General features: G+C 40.6%; 1 protein-coding gene across 5 annotated transcripts in view; it reads right to left on the bottom strand.

Moving 5' to 3' along the window:
- The window catches only part of LOC308077756 (uncharacterized protein), a 49561-nt gene that overhangs the window by 28304 nt on the left and 247 nt on the right, over positions 1–21010 (bottom strand). For 4 of the 5 annotated variants that reach the window (XR_013932441.1, XR_013932442.1, XM_080418658.1 and 1 more), the window contains exons 2-8: positions 14723–14894; positions 13631–13955; positions 6807–6946; positions 6663–6715; positions 6418–6573; positions 2794–2876; positions 2001–2046 (exon numbers count right to left, since the gene is read on the bottom strand). Coding sequence is in view for 3 of the 5 variants with exons in the window: in XM_080418658.1 (XP_080274784.1) it covers positions 2001–2046; positions 2794–2876; positions 6418–6573; positions 6663–6715; positions 6807–6946; positions 13631–13955; positions 14723–14871 (952 nt within the window). In the remaining 2 variants the exon portion in view is untranslated. Of the gene's footprint in view, positions 1–1980; positions 2047–2793; positions 2877–6417; positions 6574–6662; positions 6716–6806; positions 6947–13630; positions 13956–14722; positions 14895–21010 lie in introns of all 5 variants that reach the window. The other variant, XM_080418659.1, reaches the window with a different exon arrangement.

Raw genomic sequence — 21010 nt, 5'->3', positions numbered from 1 at the left:
TTTGAAATCCTTTTTTGTATTTTGTCATTTGTATTTGGCTGGGACGGAAAAAATGAGAATTTGTGTCAAGATACTTTCAGATCTAGTATTTCCTGTATTTTAAATACCTAAAATACCATGTTTTTATGTCAATCAAAACATTTTAATTTACACAGGTTTACACTGTGGATATACAGTGTAAACCTCTATACAAAATACAAAACTAGAAAAGTTTACTCTTCGTGCACAGGTCTCATTCAGGCCGGGTTGCCCAGGGCCCGAAAACTTTGGAACTTTGGTCATAGCCACTTGAGATGGGATCTGAACAATCTAACTTAATCATAATCTTGATCACATGACCCCAGAGTTAATGTGTAGCAGTTTGTGTGAGTTTTGGATACGATACGATACAATACGCACTTTTTTATTATGAAAATATATGGGGGAGAAAAAATGCAAACAAATAATTCTGTTTTTGCATTATTCAGACGCAAACTTGTAGCTTTTCAGCTACAATAGCCGTTTTGAATCCAAATAGGGCAATATTGTGACACCTGACCCGAAAAAAAACAACATGTTGTCACCCTTTTCACCTCGGGGCTGTTTGCATGCCTGATTATTATTATTGTAAAAAAAAATAAAAAAAATCTAAACGGTATTTTTCTTTTCCAAAGCGATACATATCGTCACGAAAACATATCGCGATATATCACGGGACGATATATCGGCACACCCCTATTCAAGAGTTATTGGCAAAAACGTTAAGTGGGCTGTTGTAGCGCCACCATAAGGCTGATGTGAAAGATTTGTGGTGGAGGTTCTTCCTTGGCATACTGTGAGTGTGTGTGCAAAGTGTCACAGCAATCAGGAGCTGCGTTCATGATTTGTGGCTTATTTGAGGAGTTGCGTAATGATCCAATGAATCCAAGGGAAAGGAATTTTAATCGTATGACCTTACTGTTCAAGAGTTACAGGCCAAAACGTGAATCTGCCTGTTATAGCTCCAACATGAGGCCAATTAGAAAATGTAGGGTGGCATTTCTTCCTTGGCCTAGTGGCCTACAAAGTTTCACGGCAATCGCTGCGTTAAAAAAAAATCGGACAGATCTTTCTTGATCACATGACTATAGAGATCACACGATTTGCGTGATATTTGGACAGAATCTGTAGGAGTAATGTCAAAAAAATTATTTGCAAAAATCTGCCTCCTGGTGGCGCTATAAGAGGCAAAAAATTGGGGCAGAGGTTTTGCACTGGCCTCCAGGGAGTGAGCGTGCACAGTTTTCACATGTTGTCACTGTGGTGTATTTGTATATGGGACTGTTATGAGCCCTAGGGTCATATATATTTTTTTTCCTGTGTGGTGTTGCCCTGTTTACATGTTTTCCCCCTCATTGGTGTCTTTGTGAATGAGTGGTGAAGAGTGAGTGATTTGAGTACCAGCGGTTGTGAATGGTGTGAGTGGTGGCTGAGTGTGATTGGCTAACTACCTGTGGACTATAAAGATGGCTGTGTCCAGCGTGATCTAATATGAGAGTGACGACATTAGCGTTGCATGACTCCCATTGTAAGAATGGAATGCGGAAATGCTCGTTCTATCTCAATGAGATAGTTCCAATGTTTGGAACTATAGCCCATAGCAGCCTGCTTTGCGGCGAGATCAAAGCGTGTCATAACTCTCTCTCGTCTCTCTATGGGTCTGGCTGTGTCCAGTTCCACAGATGTCTTCCTCCTAGTCAGCCTCAAAACAACACCAGTCCTCTGTGTTTGCTAGCGGTTTTAGATTTGTTTGTGTGTTTTAGAGTTGATAGTTTTAACATGTGTTAGTTTACAGCCTTTGGTATTGTAGGGGTGGGTGGCCTTTCTTTTGTTCCGTTATCCATTTGCTTATGTGTTAAGTTAGGTAAGAACTATGTATTTCTGTTTGGTACAGGTACGCATAGGATTTTGTTTTGAGTATGATTTTATGCCAACAACCTACTCACTAGCATTGAACTGTACCAAGGACAGAAAAAACTCACCGTTATCTGAATCCATGTTTTCTGAAGTCAAGTCGCCATCAGTATCCTGTTGGACACATTCATGTTATTTCTTGTTTTGTTTTTTCATATCGTACATAATATGCATCATGAGTATAAACATTTGACCACACCCCCTCCCTCCAACCCCCTCACAATCACTCCGTACACATACACACAAGCACAAAGACTATTTATATAAATAACAAAACGATGAAGCTGGCACAAAAACGCCATCTATATTGGAATCTTTACCCACTTTCTTTTTTTACACTTGTAAGCCTGTGATGTGACAATAAAGTTGATTCTGATACACTAATTAAATATACTAATATGAGTCTGGAAAGACACAAACACAACTTCAGAAATATACAGTAGATTTGCTTTGATTGATTGAATACTTTATTTAGAAGTGTACCGTTCAAAATACAAGGTCTACTAAATAGGATTGAAAAACCCCAATAAGCCCCTGGCTTGTTTCAATTGGGGTCCTTATGTACTCAATTCATAGAGACATTAAATGACAGACAGATATACATTACTATGCAGAACATCATATAAACAGTTTAAAGGGAAGAAAAATAAAATAATATGTACAGTATACAGTTTGAGGGGGGGGGGGTTCTAGGTTATGACTTTTACAGGGGCCAGTTTAGAATTGCAGCCTCCTGAAGGTATTCTTTTAGGGCAGTTTTGAAAGAGAGTAGGGTTTTACACTCCTTCACTACTATTGGTAGGGTTTGGTCAAATTAAGAATCAGGAATACACAGCTAGGAAAATGTGTTAAAGTACCTACCAGCTGTTTCAACATTTGACAGACAGCAGTATCGATTCCCTCCTCATGTATTGAAAAAACACGACTTGTCACTTCAACACATTCTGAAATGAAAACAACCATGAAATGATCAAAGCAAAATCAGGGTATTTGGCCATTTGATAAATAACCAGAATTACCTACATGAAGCTAAACTTTATATTACTCATCTATTACATGAATTACATGTACTAGTCCATACCCGTGAAGTGCGCAGGCAAAAATAGTTGCAAACGTGGGGTTATGCCGCGTCCCGTCGCGTCCCGTCAGGGGCTGTGGCTGTGTGCAAATTCAGATCAATTGCTCCAGCCAGTGAGGAGAACCGGGCAGAACAAATTTTGGCCTCACCACATTTTGGTCTCACCGGACGTTTGTAGAATTATAGGAAGATAACTTTTGGCTAAATAAGTCTCAAGTATAATTTGGAATTAGCTGTAAATCATTTGACAAATGTAGTTTAGATATAGTTTGGTCATTGAAATGTATTTCTCCCATAAGCCTATACTCAGTGGCATAGGGGAGGGGTAGCAAGCGATGCACCACGGGGGGAGCCCCAGCAGGGGGGGCCCCACCCACCCCTAGCGTTGATACAAACCTTTTTTACAGTCTGATACAAACGTGAAATGTGTCCTTTTTTTTAATAAAGAAAAATAGAAACCTTGAAATTGTGGTTAAAAACTAAATTTAACGTAAGTGAAAAAATGGTAGGCCAAAATCACGAATATTCCATTACTAACACCAGGCTGTCACCTCACTACAGAAGCAGTGTGTAGTCACGTAGCATGTACATGGTAGCGGATGATTCAAATCGTGGAAATATCTCAGCCGTGCCCAAAAGCGGCTAGAACAGGCCAGCACAAGCAGACTGAAAGACAGTTTCCTCCCACAGGCTATTAGACTGCGAAATGAGTCTATGCGTTGAACTGTGGTGTTACTTTGCATTGTATGCTGATCTTAGTCTTTTTACTGTTTTTAATTTATTTATTTAAGCTTAGTATTGATATTTATGAACTGTTTTATTTCTGTGTTTTTGGAGCACCTCCCCAACATAAGTTTTTAACAGTGTGTACTTGTACATCCTTGTTACAATAAATCTCTTGAATCTTGAATCTTGAAACAGCAGAGAAAAAAACTAAATATAGCAAAACTACCAAAATGTCTTCAATATTTCAACCAACACAAACGGATGCTACTGCAAGTCCTCGTGTGGGGCCCCCTCGGGATGCAGTTTATATGGAAACGAACGCCGGAGAGGTGGAGGTGGACGCCGGGCTGCACGGGCATGAATACGCGGACGCACCGGCTGTTAGCTCTCCCACTGAGGCAGTGTTTAGGGGAGCCTAAAAACACTGAGCTGTACATGTAGCAGCACCAGCATGTAGTCTAGAGCAGCATTTCACAATGAATAAGCAAGTAGGCTACCAAGATTTTCTTTACATACTGTCTTGTGTTATGTCTAGACAGAGCAAAGATGTCACACAAGTTTCCTCATCAAATGTAAACGTGAGAGCTGCTCACATCGGACACTAGCCTGGTAAACCATCCCTCTTCCGGAAATCTCATTTGCATTTGATTTCAGGAATTGGCTCTGGCCTGAGGGCTTATCTGGGCGTACCTGCGTAGTCTACAAAGTTCCTGCATAGTCCACAAAGTTCCTGCGTAGTCCACAAAGTGGACTAGCCTATCAGCGTGCTCGCTCATTGTTCTGTGATTGACAGCGGAAGTTGGCCAATCAACGCTCTCAAACTTCTTTTTTGTGGCACAGAATGTACTTTTAAGATATTTTTCGGATAGCATTTAGTTGTTTAACTTCATATATGTGGTCAATTAATCATGACAGTATTTAAAAATACAAATTCAGAGAACCGGCAGGGCCTTAAAAGAAAGCACTAATCACATTGGTAAGTCAAATATACAACGTGCAGTGCTCAGTGTTCATTTATATATACCCTGCATGCTGTATTTGGACTTCATGTAATGTTTGGTTGGATATTGGTTAGCGCCGACTGCAGTGCTTTCTGAGAGAATGACAGCTGATAGCAGTGGTGTGAAGTAACTAAGTACATTTACTCAAGTGTACTTAAGTATGATTTTGAGGTATTTTTTACTTTATTGGAGTATTTCCAATTTTCAGTACTTTTACTTCTACTCCACTACATCTCAGAGGCAAATATTATTATACTTTTACTCCACTACAATTATTTGAAAACTTTAGTCACTAGTTACTTTGTAGATTTAGATTATTATTACAAAACATACATTACCCACTTCAGCCCTATATACATTTCGGCCATCTGAAAATAGCCGATCTACAAGTTCACAATGCGTCACAATGCGATGCATTATGAGCTTGTAGATCTGATATTTTCAAAATATTTTTGAAAACTTGTGCAATGGGACATTCTGCATGATGAGTACTTTCTACTTTTGGTACTTTAAGTACATTTTGATACCGATACTTTTGTACTTTTACTCAAGTCAATTTTGAATTACAGACTTTTACTTGTAACAGAGTATTTCTACATTGCAGTATTGATACTTTTACTTAAGTAAAACATTTGAGTACTTTTTCCACCACTGTTTGGGGGGGGCGAGGCTCCCCCTTTTGGGCGGGGACTTCTTTCTTCTACAATAGAAGAGTTAGGACGTCACATTATAATACAGCCCGAATACCTAAACTCAGCACTGGCCTCAGTGGCGCACCTCGCTAATCATAGGACTCCCAATCCACTACCATTAAAAGTTTGCGTCCAGCTTGGGATGAAACTTTTTCAGTCATCCGCGGACTACTTTTTTTCGCCGATAAAGTATAGTTTTGGACCATGACGGAGGCGCGCCGACTCAGCAGACCTTGAGGCTGAGGAGTCGCGCCCGAGCGCCTCCAGGCGCGAGTACCCGCGACGACCAGCCAATGGTCTGCTAGTCGACTAAGCGCCGTCCGAGTTATGTACCGATAGGGACAGAATCGTAAATATTTTTGGTGGGGACTGCGTTTGCCCCACTGACTGCGTTTGGCCCAACTGCCACTCAAAGTGACTACTGGCCAATCACAGTGCGTCTTTCCCGGGACTTAACCAGCTCTCAAATTCCGGTACACAAACGCAGCACACTTACAAAGCTGGCGTGTGGTACAGAGGGCTTGCAATGATGATTAGCACTTTCCCCGTGACGACCGGCTATAATAATAATAATATAGGCTGGAAAGCACAATTATAGTCATTTTGCTAATGTCTAACAAACAATGTTGTTGTCTATCGATGCATGCGCGCATTACGCACATTACGCATGCCGTCTGCTGGTGTTTGAGACACGCACGCACATAGCAGAGCCCACTGGTGGTGCTGGGGTGGCGGTGGGAGCAAACAGCCGCATGACAACAAACCAGGAACACATAAAGCGGAAGGAACGCATATTTAGGTGAGCTTAAATAACCCGCCGTCAGTGTATGACGTACGGGTCTTGCATGACACTGTATACACCCACATAGTAATGAGCCTGAACTAACCAAGCTACGTATCATTTTTGCCATGTTTTGTATATTTAACAACTTGAAATAAGTAATATAAACAATATGAAATATATGTCTGACTACATATGTAGATTTACCTCCAAACGAAGGCCTATTTTTGGGCTCAGGGTCCCAGCATATCTTCATGAGGTCGACCAGGTCTTCTAATCCAGCTGCTTTCTGAACATCTATTTTGTGAAGATCGGGTCTGTCTCCCCTTGGAATCCTGAAGGCCACCAAAGAATGCTCCCCCCCTAAAATAAAGGAAACATATTTGTGTGTGCGTGTGCGTGTGTGTGTGTGAGAGTGAGTGTGTGTGTGAGTGAGTGAGTGAACACTTTACCTGGATAGGGACTCTTCTCTCCAGTAAGAATTGTCCAGAGAAGTATACCATAGCTAATACAAAGGGGGAAAGCATTAGAAAAAGGTTTTCACACGCTAACATTTATTTGATGACTCTATCAACAGCATTCCTTCTAGAGTTCACCTGTAAACATCATAGGAGCGAACACGGCGGTATGTATCTCCAAAAGCCTCAGGGGGGGTGAAGTATAGGGTGCCTCCTTTGTTTTCGTGGTTGGTCGACAGAACACTGTTGGACACCGTAGACAAGCCAAAATCTGCTATCTATTGAAAGAAAGAGGATGAAAGTACATTTTAGACATTTATGCTTTTATCTAGGAAAAGATTTATGAACAGCTTCCACCAGGCTACCATCAGACTGTTGAATAAGACCTGATCACCTCTATCAACTGGAACACTTTACTTCAAACTGACTATTTTTCCTCCCTTCATGTTCATATGTTCCTCTGTGCAGACTTTACTTTCCCTGTGGATCTGCCATGTGAATTTATTTATTGTCTCCGCCAGGCCGAAAGGCATGGCGAGAGAGTATGTTTTACCCTCCGTCCGTGTGTGTGTCCTTGTGTGTGTCCTTGTGTGTGTCCGTGTGTGTGTCCTGTCCGTGTGTTAGCAGCTAATCTCCGGCACCGTTGGCCCGGTCGCTGCGAAACTGTGCAAACACACTCCCCGGATGACCAATTCAGAACCTCTGCCTCAATTCTTTCACATGGGCCGGTTATAGCGCCACCTGGAGGCCGATTTGTGCAAAACCCATTTTTGGGCGGTGAAACCGCCCCTATAAGTGAGGTTTGGATATTTGTACAACAAATCCTGCGCTGTGATTGGCCAAAAAGTACCCCGCCTAACCCTGCACCGTGATTGGCCAATCACAGTCTATTCAGGACTGTGATTGGCCAGTGTCACATGACACATGTGCATAGCCCTATATAAGAAACCATAACTTAAAAAAAAACATTTAGTTGTTTTTTTAAGTTATGGTTTCGTCCATCATAAAGAGTGTTTCAATAAATGTATTTATTTTTTGTACATGATTGGTTGACTCCATTCAGTATTGTGATTAGCTAGCAAGACACCGCCCACTTCACACAGGGTGTGATTACTCCTACAGATTTTATCCAAACGTCATGCAAATCGGTACACAGTATCTCTATAGTCATGTGATCAACACAGATCTGTCCGATTTCCCATTCCATCCTCATTGGCTAAGGTTGGCTTCCAAAATTTGCAGGATTGGACAAAATGTCTCAAATCATGAACGCAGCTTGCGATTTCCGTGAAATTTCACAAACACATTCCCCCTAGGCCAAGGAAGAAATGCCACCCTTTTTCACATTGGCCTGTTATAGCGCCACCAGCAGGTTTAATTTAGCAAAACACATTTTTGGAACAAAATGCCTCAAATCATGAATGCAGTGTCCGATTGCCGTGAACGACCAAGAATAAATGGCACCCTTTTCACATTGGCCTATTATAGCGCCACCAGGAGGCCACAATAACGTATCTGACCTGGCGGAGACTTGTGCTCCGAGGAGCACTTTTTCTAGTTTTGTCTTGTTTTTTGCACCTTATGTCTAATGTACCTGCTGCTATGTGGACCTACCAATGTGTTACCACGAGCGGAGTGGAGTGGGATTTTTTTTTACTGAATGTGGAGCTTGTTTTAAAATGGGTCAGAGCGGCTTTGGAGCATCTGCTCCGATGCCGCTCAGTACCAAATCGCCAATCAACACGTTTGAGCATGTAGACCGGTCCACAATGCACCTGTCCTTTGTATACACCACTATTGTGCTTAAAAGTAAATCCCACCACAAACATGGGGTTTGCCAAGTATTTCAAAAAGCTAACAGACAAAACGTACAGATGTACTATTCATTTGAAAGAAACAGAAGATGGTGATTATGAGACGGAATGTGGCGATAGTATTACAGTCAGCAAAGATTATTTTTTGAATCTGATACGACACATCGCTAGGAAACATGACGACATAGTTCGCCAACATACTCAGTGGAAATCTAAAGGTTATTAGCCATTTAGAAATTGGTAATTTGCAAAGCCAGCTTATACTGTAGGTAGGCTAGACCTAATAAGCATGCATTTGTTTTATAGATAAAGAGGCGCAGCAGCAACAAAGAGAGAAACAGAGTGAGCAACTGTAAAATTCCTTCCTGGGAGAAAAGGCCCTACCGTGACACCGGGAAAGAATAAGGGAGCTGGATGAATAACTTTTTTTAATTATTTACATGGACTACGAACTACTAAGTAAAGGAGAACGTGAAGGAATGCAACACTTTGCCTGTATGGCCCAACCAGGTTATACTCCACCCTGCTACAATGGGTCCGGGACACTCTTGTGCCAAATACCATGCTATAAATTGAAGCCAAGAGCCAAGCTAAGAGATCTACTGGACATGGGTGAAGAGTTTGTTCTCTCAGCTGGCTATAGGGCAAGCAAACTGTCCTTGCCATTGTGGCGAGTTTCATAGATGGGACGTTCGAGTATGAAAAATTAGAACATTCACCGACTTGTGATTCAGGTTGTGACTAACAGTGCCAGCAACATGATCAAGGCATTTAATATCCTCCCTGACGTTGAAGAGGAGAAGGAGGATGATGAAGTGGTGTCCGATGATGAACAGGAGGAAGAGGCTGAAATTGCCAAAAGTGCCTGCGCTCTAACAAAACCAAGTGGACAAGGTCAGTAAAAGAGGATAAGATGTATCAGTACTTCACCGTGTCAAGTTTACAATTGCGATGGCCAATTCATCTGCTTCAGTCAGCTATTAAAGACACCATTAACGAGCATGATGATATCACCTGTTACTTAACGTTGGGAAGCTGGTGAAAAGTGTGCGCAAGAGAGCTCTGAACACGGAGGAAACCGACCGTCTGGGTGTACGACCCACCACTGCTTGCCCGACACGATGGAGCAGCGAGTTATGCATGATCGAGTCTGTCCTTAAGATGGTCGAAAAATATCCATTGTGGCAAAGCAAACTTAAGCCTACTGCTGCAAACCTCACCCTAAACGACATGACCTCACAGACAAAGTCTACACGCCACATTATACATTTAATAATGTAGCTGTAGAACATTCAGAGCATACTTGCCAGCATTAGCCATAAATGGTGATGCGAGTGGCGAGTAGGAATTAAAACCAGATGTCACCCGGCATGTCAGCTGAAAGACCAGTTGTAGGTCATTGTGAGCAGACAGACACCCATAGAAACCATCCGGTCTCAATCCCACACGCACTCGGCTAATTTTGAGACGAGACCCTCCGCTCAAAGGGTTTTATCTAAGGTACGATTGAGAGACAGACATATGTCAAACTGTCATTCACTCGCTGGCGTTTTGACAGTTCAGTTTATCTGTCAAACTAAAGATCACGGATCCACTGAGCGTTTGCTACTCGGCCGATAGCTTTCAAGGAATTGAGTTAAGTTTTGGCACAAGTGCAAAAGTCAGATTCGTCCGGTCAGTATGTGGACCCCTTTCAATAAATAATGTACCGACAAAGTCACCGCTTTGTCCTTGAAGCAAAATAGCCGGGGCTTATTTAGTACATCATAATTACTGAGGAAGGGGGGAGAGCCGAAAGGCCGGGCTTCCTATTTTATACCCACAAGCCATATGGCATAGCGACGGTCAGTAATGTATTCCCCAACAGTAATACACAATTCACTATAGTGTCACTGTCAGTGGGCGAACACACACTGAGGTCTCTATCCAAAACTCGTCTCGATTTTCCTTTCTGAAAATAAATGACCTTTAGTGACCTTTAGTGACCTATTCAATCTCAACCTTACCATATATAGAGATCCCCATATATGGAGACAACCCAAGATATATATGGAAATGACTATCATACCTAGCTCTGACATCAGATAATCCCACCTGGAGCCCCATATTTGGAGACAACCGAAACATCCAAGACTGACATCATAGACCCTATCTTTGGGCATGACTGACATCGCATCGCTTGCTCCATATACAGATATGACTGACATCACCATAATGACACCAGGGTAACAATCATCGGTAGAAGTACGACTAGCTGGCCTTACAACCCAGTTAAGCATCACAGCGGCTCCTGAGTCCGGTTTTAAACAACCAGTCGATTATCTGTCTTTTAAAGTAGCCTTCTTTTTGTTTTTGTTATTTTCGGGAAAGGCCAACAGCACTAAATAGTATAGATGGAGGCCTAAGCAAACACATTGAATGTGTATTTTCTTTAAGTGTGTTTTACTGTGAGACATTTTGTAGTCATGTCGATTTAGTTAGTTAATTCATATAGCCTGCATTATCCTTATGCTTGTGAAGTTCTGCAGGAGAATCTAAACAGTGCTTTTGTAAGTTTGTTTAACAAGATTAGTGGCCCTCATTTATCAACGCGGTGCAGCCCAAATAATGGGCGTACGGCGAGATCACCGCACCTTTCGGCATTTATCAATATATCCTGACGTGGGCTTCATCCTACCGTAGGCTGAAATCTCACGTCTGGTCGGGAGCAGTTGTTGACTTTGGCTGCGCCCGTTTATTCCATTCTAGAGCTGCGGAGCAGCATTGTCTGACTGTCTGACAGGCATCTAGACACATAATCCACTCCTAAAAGTCTACACTAATAAATAATCCCTGTGAAAATATAACATTTTATAAAGTAATTTAAAAAAACTGCTTTAACAGTCATTCAGATAAGATTGTAGATCTGGCTGTATTGAAAATAGCAAATCTACAAGCTCACAAGCCAGCGTCGCATCGCGAGGCGTTGTGAGCTTGTAGATCTGCTATTTTCAAAATATACAGCTCTTTTGCGTCGGGAGTTCCGCGGTCGGGACTCCCTTTTCATGGAGAGTGAGGTTTACAAACTTACAGTAGCTTGTCCTATGGTATGGAGTTATGTCATAGAGAGTTATATAGGCTACAACCTGGCTGGGTTAAGGATATAAACCTGACGCTCCAATCTCTTATAACGTGGATCACTGCAGTCTGCAGACCGCCCGAGTCTCATGGGGAATATAGCCTACATGATTGCTTTAGTGTAACTCGAACGCGCACTGCTCGGTATGGGGTAAATAAATATACAAACGCATTCCATTCCTGGCGATGTGATTGGTATCATAATATGTCATTCATGTAGGCTACAAGCCTACGTGACTGACAAAGATTGTACCATAACGGATTATGAAAGACACAGTTGGGCGCATGTGTGTGTGAGAGAGAGAGAGAGAGAGAGAGAGAGAGAGAGAGGCGCGTGCATGTGTGTGTGCGTGCGTGCGTGCGTGCGTGTGTGTGTGTGTGTGTGTGTGTGTGACTTGACAGGCAGCGAGGCGAGGCGAGCCAGCGAAACTCTTTCTTTGGTCGTATTCTGGTTCTTCATGTCGTAAAATCGGGGTGTTTCGAGAATATTTAAGGGCTTGTTATTTAAATGATGCTCGTTTTCAGACGTGAGATTTATCAAGGCTGGGATCAAATGTACGCTCGGATCGGCTGTGTAGGATTCGTTGATAAATGTGACTTCGACGTTGGTGTACGGCCGAATATATGGAAAAATATACGCCGGTTTATACGCTACGTTGATAAATGAGGGCCAGTGTGTTGTGTAGTCTACTTGTACTCAGTTGCCTAATAGGCCTATGGCCTCCTCCGACATACATTTGTCAGAATGTCAGAATTCCTTGGCCACAGACCACAGTGACATTTTCTACCTGTTGGTGGTAAATAAAAAATATACCTTGGTTGGTGAATTTGAACTTGGTCTGTTTTCATTACTCTTCTTTGGAATTTGAAAGTTATTCAGTGACATTTAAATTATGTTTGTGTGATTAAATATATTACCTTAATATAATAATGTACAAAATAATAGTTAAATACCTCATTCTTATTTTAAATGTTACAGAAGACAGCTAGGCACTCTTAATTAACTACACTAACTAGGCCTAAGCATTATTATATTATGGTAATATGTTGGCTACCTAGGCTAATAATTGATATATTTAATACATAACACAATCTTGGCTATTTTAAATGCTCCAGAAAACACCACACTGGACACGAGGGTCTGTGTTTAATTAGCCACTCTCAGGAAATACAGCTTTTCTTTTGTTAAATGTATTTATTTTTTGCTGCTGAGCGGACGGACTTGGGAGCGGTGGACGTGCAAATCGAGCTGAGCGACGGAGAGGATCGGTGTGGAGCGTGGGGGGGATCTGCATGAGCGATTAGTGAGCGGGAAAACTAACCTACAGCGCACTGAGCGGGAATTATCTCCCCTCCACTCCACTCGTATGCTCTGGTGTACAGTATATCTCTGCTGTTGGGCAGAAACCAACTACTGTATGTCCAAAACCAAAATATAAACTTTTGAGGAAATGAAAAAAACAAAAAACATGTTTTTAGAACAACACATCAAAGTTGGTATGGTGACTTTAAACATTGTCAGATACTTGAATGTGTCTTTATATTATCATCACTTTACCCAATACAGCTCAAGTGGAGTTAGGAGGTTTTTGACCAGTGATGTGGAGATTGTTTTGTCCGTCATTGATTCGAATGATGGACAGATGGAAAAAAAATAATAAGTTTGTTTATCTTCCGCTCTGCAGCTGCTCTGTGTGCCACGCAGGGGAGAGGGGGTGGAGTTAGGAGGTTTGACCGAAGGTTTGAGGATCCAATGGAGTTAGGAGGTTTAGTCAGAAACCCCTTTTAATACTTTTCATTGGTTCAATACTTGAAACCCACACACAGACGTAAAGGGTGTTCAATAGCACTGATTTATTAAAGAAAATAAAAAAGTTGAAATGAGGAGAAGAAGGTTTGTGCCTGAGAGCAACGATGTGTATGTATATCTTGATCTTTTTATGTTCTATTTGACATGCTTTTCTAACGTTTGATTCCCTCCCCCTCCCCCCTCCACATACTGTAGGTGAAATGCATGGATATATACTGTACCTTGGCATTTAAGTTGGCATCCAGTAGTATATTGGCTGGTTTCAGGTCCATGTGTACTATGTCTTTCTTACTGTGGAGGAAGTCCATGGCCTGGGCCACCTGGTGGGCCAGACGGAACGCCAGGGGCCAGGATGGAGCCTTAGACAGGGTCTGCAGGAGGGTCTGCAGGGAGCCTCGATCCATCAGCTCCATTATTATACCATGTCTCTTTTTAGAGCCCAGGCCAGGGGGACGGCCCCGGTACATCCCATAGACCCTGGGTACATACTGGTGGTCGGCAGCTTCCATGTATTCAGCCTCTCGACACAGGGCAGCATACAAGGTGCTGCAGTATGGCAGGGGCCAGGTTAGGAGGAAAGAGACAGCAGGTACAATCAGTTAAATAAAACTGAACATTATGAATTAAGTGATTCATGTAAATCAATCTAATTCATAATGATTATCTCCGCCAGGCCAGAACATCTTTTTGCTTCTACAGATCTTCTAGATTTTGTCTAAACCTCACAAAAATCCACATTCTCTCTGTAGTCAGGAGATCAAGATGTATCAGCCAGATTTTTCTGATTCCATTCCAATTGGCTACAGGTGTTTTTTTTTTTTTTCTTTGGATGGGCCCACTTTGCACAAAATGCCATGAATCATGAACACAACGTCCAATCTGCCCCAAATTTGATTCACCCATGGCATCTAAACAACACAGCTATTTCAACTACACCCATAGGAGGCGCCACAAATTAAATAAATGTCACTGTTTGTTGTCAACATGTCAGTCATGTGACAATGCCTTATATTTCTTACAAAAAACGCCATATGTCATGAACGCAACATCTAATCATCCCCAAATTGGAATCCCATGTTGAGGGGCCTCTATAGAGTAGAGTGCACCTTCAAACCACTTTAACTTCTGCCCATAGGGGGCGCTACAAATGTGAACAGTTGCACCGTCTGTTGTACAACCTATTTCCCCCCGCAGCTTCCTGTTGTACTGATAGTTGCACCCTACAACTGACACAGCCATGGGTAGGTAACCCATGGAGATATGCGCTCTAAAAAGCCTACTTTTATTTATATGTTTGTTCATTGTCATCATACCCATCATCACGATCAAGCAGCTTAATGACCACTTTGATGCCCAAGTCCTTGTGTGTGGCCTTATAGACCAGTCCAAAGCCCCCTGAGCACAGGTATTCCCAGTTCTCCAGGCGTTCATCACCAAATGTCTCTCTGGCGCGCTGTGCCATCTGTCACCATGAAAGATTCAGATCTAGATGGAAATAATTATAGAAAAATGTATAAGACAATTTTGCATTCTATCATTCTATCATTCAAATACAGTTGAATGAACAGCAAGAAGGACACACAAAATAATACATCAAATACAAAGAAGTAGAAATCTAAGTAGAAAAAGTGCTCATCGGAGCACAGGTCAGGTAGGTAATTGTGGGCCAGCAATGTTCGGAATTCGCCAATCAGCATGGAATATGAAAAATCGGACGGAACCATCTTGATCACTTGATTACAGAGATAATGTGCACCGTATCATTTGCATGATGTTTGGACACAATTTGTAGGAGTAAAGAAAAGTGTTGCAAAAATCGGCCTAATGGTGGCGCAATAATAGGGCAATGTTAAAAGGGTGGCATTTCTTCCTCAACGTAGTGCGAATGTGTGTGCAAAGTTTCACTGCAATCGGACGCTGCATTTATGATTTGCGGCATTTTGTTCAAGACAGGCCACTCCTGCAAACTTTAGATGTCAATCTTAGCCAATCAGGATGAATGTTAAATTCCTTATTGTTTATCCATGATGCACTGTTTCCCAAACACTGGGTTGGAACCCATCTTTGGGTTGGGACTCATTTTTATGGGTCGCGAGTAAATATATCCTTTTTTCCATCTAATATTACATAACAGAAAAGTCAGCCCTTCCGGGGGTGTCCCTGATGCCACTTCATTGTTTCGGTATCAACACAACAACAACACTAGCCACAACGTGCGCTTCATTTACGCATTGTCTCGTCTACTTTTCATTGCTCACTATACATTTTCCTCTTTTTTTTAATTTTTTTTTATTAAAAAATAATTTGTGGACTGAAGTTGGTTTGCTTCCACAATCCATAATGATGCATAGATATAAATCCTATCTATCTAACTTATTTTTTTTGCGGGGGGTGCATATGGGGCACCCCCCCGAATCCATAATGATGCATTTTCGAACTAAATTAATTAGGCTATCTGCACTTCCACAACGTGTACTGTACATATATACAGCCCACTGTAGGCTGACATTTTTGGGGGTTTTAGCTATGGACCCCACCTTAGCGCCGCTAATGGAGCTGTTTCAGAAAAGAAAAATGAAAAAGATTAAACAGAAAAAAAAGGCGTGTCTGTCTGTCTGTCTGTCTGTCTGTCTATAAATCTATCTAAATATCTATCTATCTATCTATCTATCTCCAGCAATGTACCGCTCAGCAACATGTTGTTCAACAAATAGCAGATCTACAAGCTCACAACAACTGTTATTGTGAGCTTGTAGATCTGCTATTTTCAAATAGCGTATGTATAAAATATGTCTGAATTGGTTAGTGATTCATAATATAATAATTTATATCTGCGAAGTGTAGGATTATTATAATTATTATATTACAACTAAAGTAAGCGCATCGGTTAGTGTGATTGAGTGCGCTTCCATGCAAGGCCTGGGTCGGTCTGTCTGTCTGTCTGTCTGTCTGTCTGTCTGTCGGACAGGAAGATACGTAATTCTCATCTCTGCTGATGTATTAATTGGATTCAGCATATGTGGGCACTAGGGACATCTTGGCACCAGGGAGAGTGGCCACTATGTGCATTGCCTGTGAGATTGTATTCTTTATTAACATTGATTATTAACACCATTTTTCCCGGTGCCCAGTCTTCATGGTTCCCAGATTTCCCTACCGCCCACTCTTATCCACCCTAAGTGCCCACTCTTCCAAGTGTCCACATGTCCCTAATGCCCACTCGTCCAAGGTGCCCATTAGCCCTAGTGCCCAGAATGTTTTGGTGTCTATTCTGGCTGTTACCGTTACTACATAAATACACACTGCAGTTATTTCCACACAGCCTACAATCTATCTATCAACAGTTTAGCTGTTCATTCTTGCGCGATCGTCAAACGGAGGTATCCAGAGGTTCATTCATTTCATTGGTCAAATGCAACAGCTTCATCACTCACTCACTCACTCACTCACTCACTCACTCACTCACTCACTCACTCACTCACTCACTCACTCACTCACTCACTCACTCACTCACTCACTCACTCACTCACTCACTCTCTCTCTCTCTAATAAATCAAATAAATAATTGTATTGTGTGAGCTTGTAGATCTGCTATTCAAAGGATTTTTATACATTTGAAAACTTGTGAAATGGGACCTTCTGCATAACGAGTACTTTTACTTTTGGTATTTTAAGAATTTTGATACCAATACTTGGGCTTTGTAGGATACTTTTACTCAAATTTGAATTCTTGACTTTTACATGTTACAGAGTAGGCCTATTTCTACATTGCAGTATTGGTACTTTTACTTTAGTAAAACATTTGAGTAATTTTTCCACCACTGATGCGTATACTATTCATGTGAGATGTGACAAGTGGGTTAATTAGCGAGAAAACATCTGAGAAACCTGAGCATGTGAGCTTCTCTGAGTAGGCCTACGTGATTACTGACCCGTCAATCAACGTGTGCGCAAAAGTGAGCTGTGACAGAACATCAACATTAATGTAATAATAATACTAATAATAATAATCATAATCATAATAATCATCATAATCATAATCATAATCATAATCATAATCATAATAGCATAATAGTAGTAGTAATAATAATAATAATAATAATAGCATAATAATAATAATAACAATAGCGTAATAGTAGTTGTAGTAATAATAATAATATGGGTAATAATAATAATAATAAGGGTAATAATAAGGGTAATAATAATAATATTAGTTTTATTATTCTGAATACAACATTAATGGACTGAACCAGTCTGTCTGTCTGTCTGTCTGTGTGTCTGTTACTCTGATATAAATTATTATATTATGAACCATACACTAACCACTTCAGACCTATTTTATGCATACGCTATTTGAAAATAGTAGATCTACAAGCTCACAATAACCGAGCTTGTAGACAGATCGATCTACAAGATACATACATAGATACATACATAGATACATACATAGACAGACAGACAGACAGACAGACAGACAGACAGACAGACAGACAGACAGAGGCCGTGGAAGCGCACTCAATCACACTCCCGATGCGCTTACTTTAATTGTAATATGATAATAATAATTATAATAATCCTACACATCGCAGATATATATGAATCACTAACCAATTCAGACATATTTTATACAAACGCATACATTATTTGAAAATAGCAGATCTACAAGCTCACAATAACAGTTGTTGTGAGCTTGTAGATCTGCTATTTGCTATTATGTTGCTGAGCGGTACATTGCTGGAGATAGATAGTTTGATAGAAAGATAGATAGATATCTAGATAGATTTAGAACAGCCGCGCCAGAAGACTGCAGATATGGTCGATGGATCGGAAATTGACGTTGGTGCCATGAAGGATCGACTACGTCGGCGGGTCGGTATGGGGGAGAAAATTAATTCATGACTGATAGATAGAGTGGCGGCCTTTCCTATGTTTCACCCGTTTCAATTGAAACGGTGAAAAACATTTTTTTTTAATAAGAAAAAATATATAGGCTATTATTATTATTTGTTTTTTTTTTTAATATTTTTTGACTTGCATCCCAGTCCGGGATCCGCTTCTGGCTGGCCGACGTCCAAGAATTTCATGCAAGAAGAGGATGTAGATCTGATTGAATCAGGGCTCAGCTCAAGTGAATCATGTGAGTGCGTTGTTTTAGCTGTCTGTCCATGGTGGAAGTGCAGATAGCCTAATTAATTTAGTTCGAAAATGCATCATTATGGATTGTGGAAGCAAACCAACTTCAGTCCACAAATTATTTTTGAAAAAAAAAAAAAAAAACGTTAAAACATTATTTTTTTTAACTTTATTTTATTTTTATTTATTTTTTGCGTCATTATGGATTGTGGAAGCAAACCAACTTCAGTCCACAAATTATTTTTTAATAAAAAAATAAAAAACTTTAAAAAAACTATTTTTTTACCTTTTTTTTTTCAGTCCACAAATCACTTTTTAATATAAAAAAAAAAAAAGGGGGGGGGGGGGGGTGCCCCATATGCACCCCCCCCACAAAAAAAAAAAAAAAAAGATAGGATTTATATCTATTTTTCGGAATGGCAGGGTTTATTCCAAGTTTTCAAAACCCCCCCACTCCTACACCCCCCCATTCCGAAAAAAAAATTCGGAGTGGGGGGGTGTAGGAGTGGGGGGGGGGGTTTTTCGGAATGGGGGGGTGTAGGACTGGGGGGGTTTAGGAATGGAGGGGTGCACCCGCCAGAAACAAGCGATCCGGTCTATGAATTTGCTTCCGGACGATGAATTTGCCTCCGCTCCTGCTGGCTCGCAGTCGCTTACAATAACTGCACATGCCAACACTGGTGTACCGTCTACTCTCATACGGGTCCTCATGCTCTCTCTCTCTCAATACAAACTGATGGTCACTCGACCATGCTCTTTCTTTCGCCTCCGAGCACCGCTGTTGCAATGAACGTCTACACCCTCTACTGTCTCTGTCTAAACAAAAAAATCACAACTTTTCATCAATTAAAATCAATTCCAACATTTAGTATTTCATGAATAAAATGGAAAAAAAAATCCATACATTTAAAAAATGTTTAAGAAGTATTTTTTTGTATTTAAAAGAAAATAGCAGATCTACAAGCTCACAACGTGTCACTTCACGAAATGTTGTGAGCTTGTAGATCTGCTATTTTCACTCATTTGGGTCCCGGGCAAACAACTACTTTCTTCTTTGGGTATTGAGCTAAAACGTTTGGGAACCGATGCTATAGAGAACATACGGGGCCTTGCTGTCTGTTGTCTGTTCCTTATAATACACCCATGATCTGTAAGGATGTGAGGAAATATTATTATTCTATTAACATACAGTATGTCCGTTTATTCAATGATAGTGCACAACCCACTTTTATCCACACATGTAAGACCAATGGTGGAAAGTAACTAAGTACATTTACTCAAGTACTGTACGTACGTACAATTTTGAGGTACTTTCACTTTACTGGAGTATTTCCAATTTTCAGTACTTTTACATCTACTCCACTACATCTCAGAGGTAAATATTGCACTTTTACTCCACTACAATTATTTTCAGTACTTTTACATCTACTCCACTACATCTCAGAGGTAAATATTGCACTTTTACTCCACTACAATTATTTGAAAACTTTAGTTCCTAGTTACTTTGCAGATATAAACCATTATCACACATACATTAACCACTTTAGCCCTATTTTATACCTAGGCCTTTTGAAAATAGCCGATCTACAAGCTTGTAGATCTGCTATATTCAAACATTTTAGTACCTTTACTTTTGGTACTTTAAATACAAAAGTATTGATGCCAATACTTTTGTACTTTTACTCAAGTAAATTTTGAATTCCGGACTTTCACTTGTAACTGAGTAGTTCTACATTGCAGTATTGATACTTTTACTTAAGTAAAACATTTGAGTACTTTTTCCACCACTGTTTAAGACGTACTGGACTTCTCGACTGGGAACTAAAGCCTATCCTTCACTTGATACATCTGTACACCTGGCCAGTACATTTTGAAATCATTTCAAATATAAACCTTTCAAATGTAAAGCAAAAAACTCAGCCGGTTTTTACACTCCATTGATAAATCAGGGCCACTATATACGTGCGGTAAGAAGTTGTAGCCGAATATTTCTCTTCTCTTGTCAAAAAACCTGATAATCAACATAGATTATAGCCATAACCCATAACGAATAAAGTTGGTTTCACTGTTTTTGTTTAGCCTGTTATTAGAGCATTTGTAAGTGTGCGTGTGTGTGTGTGTGTGTGTGTGTGTGTGTGTGTGTGTGTGTGTGTGTGTGTGTGTGTGTGTGTGTGTGTGTGTGTGTGTCACAGTAACCCACTAATGTATTTTGTCTCCATGTCAAATAATAAGACTGAGTGACTTCCAACAACAAACCATCATTAGCATCATTAGCAGCCCTCAACCACAGTCAGCTAAAATGCAACACAAAGCAATGTGACATTCACTCACTCATTAACATAAATGAATAATTACAATAGTCATGTATCACACATATACATACTTGGATCGAGATGATGTGGATAATTACTTTAAATATATAATGAACAGCACTAGAATGTGCTCCAATAAAACAATTTGATTAAAGT

This window comes from Gymnoscopelus braueri (genome assembly GCF_963280865.1).
Source record: "Gymnoscopelus braueri genome assembly, chromosome: 22".
Classification (NCBI taxonomy): Eukaryota; Metazoa; Chordata; class Actinopteri; order Myctophiformes; family Myctophidae; genus Gymnoscopelus; species Gymnoscopelus braueri.
Note: the sequence above shows the minus strand (reverse complement) of the source record. Positions and strands in the feature narration are given on the sequence as shown.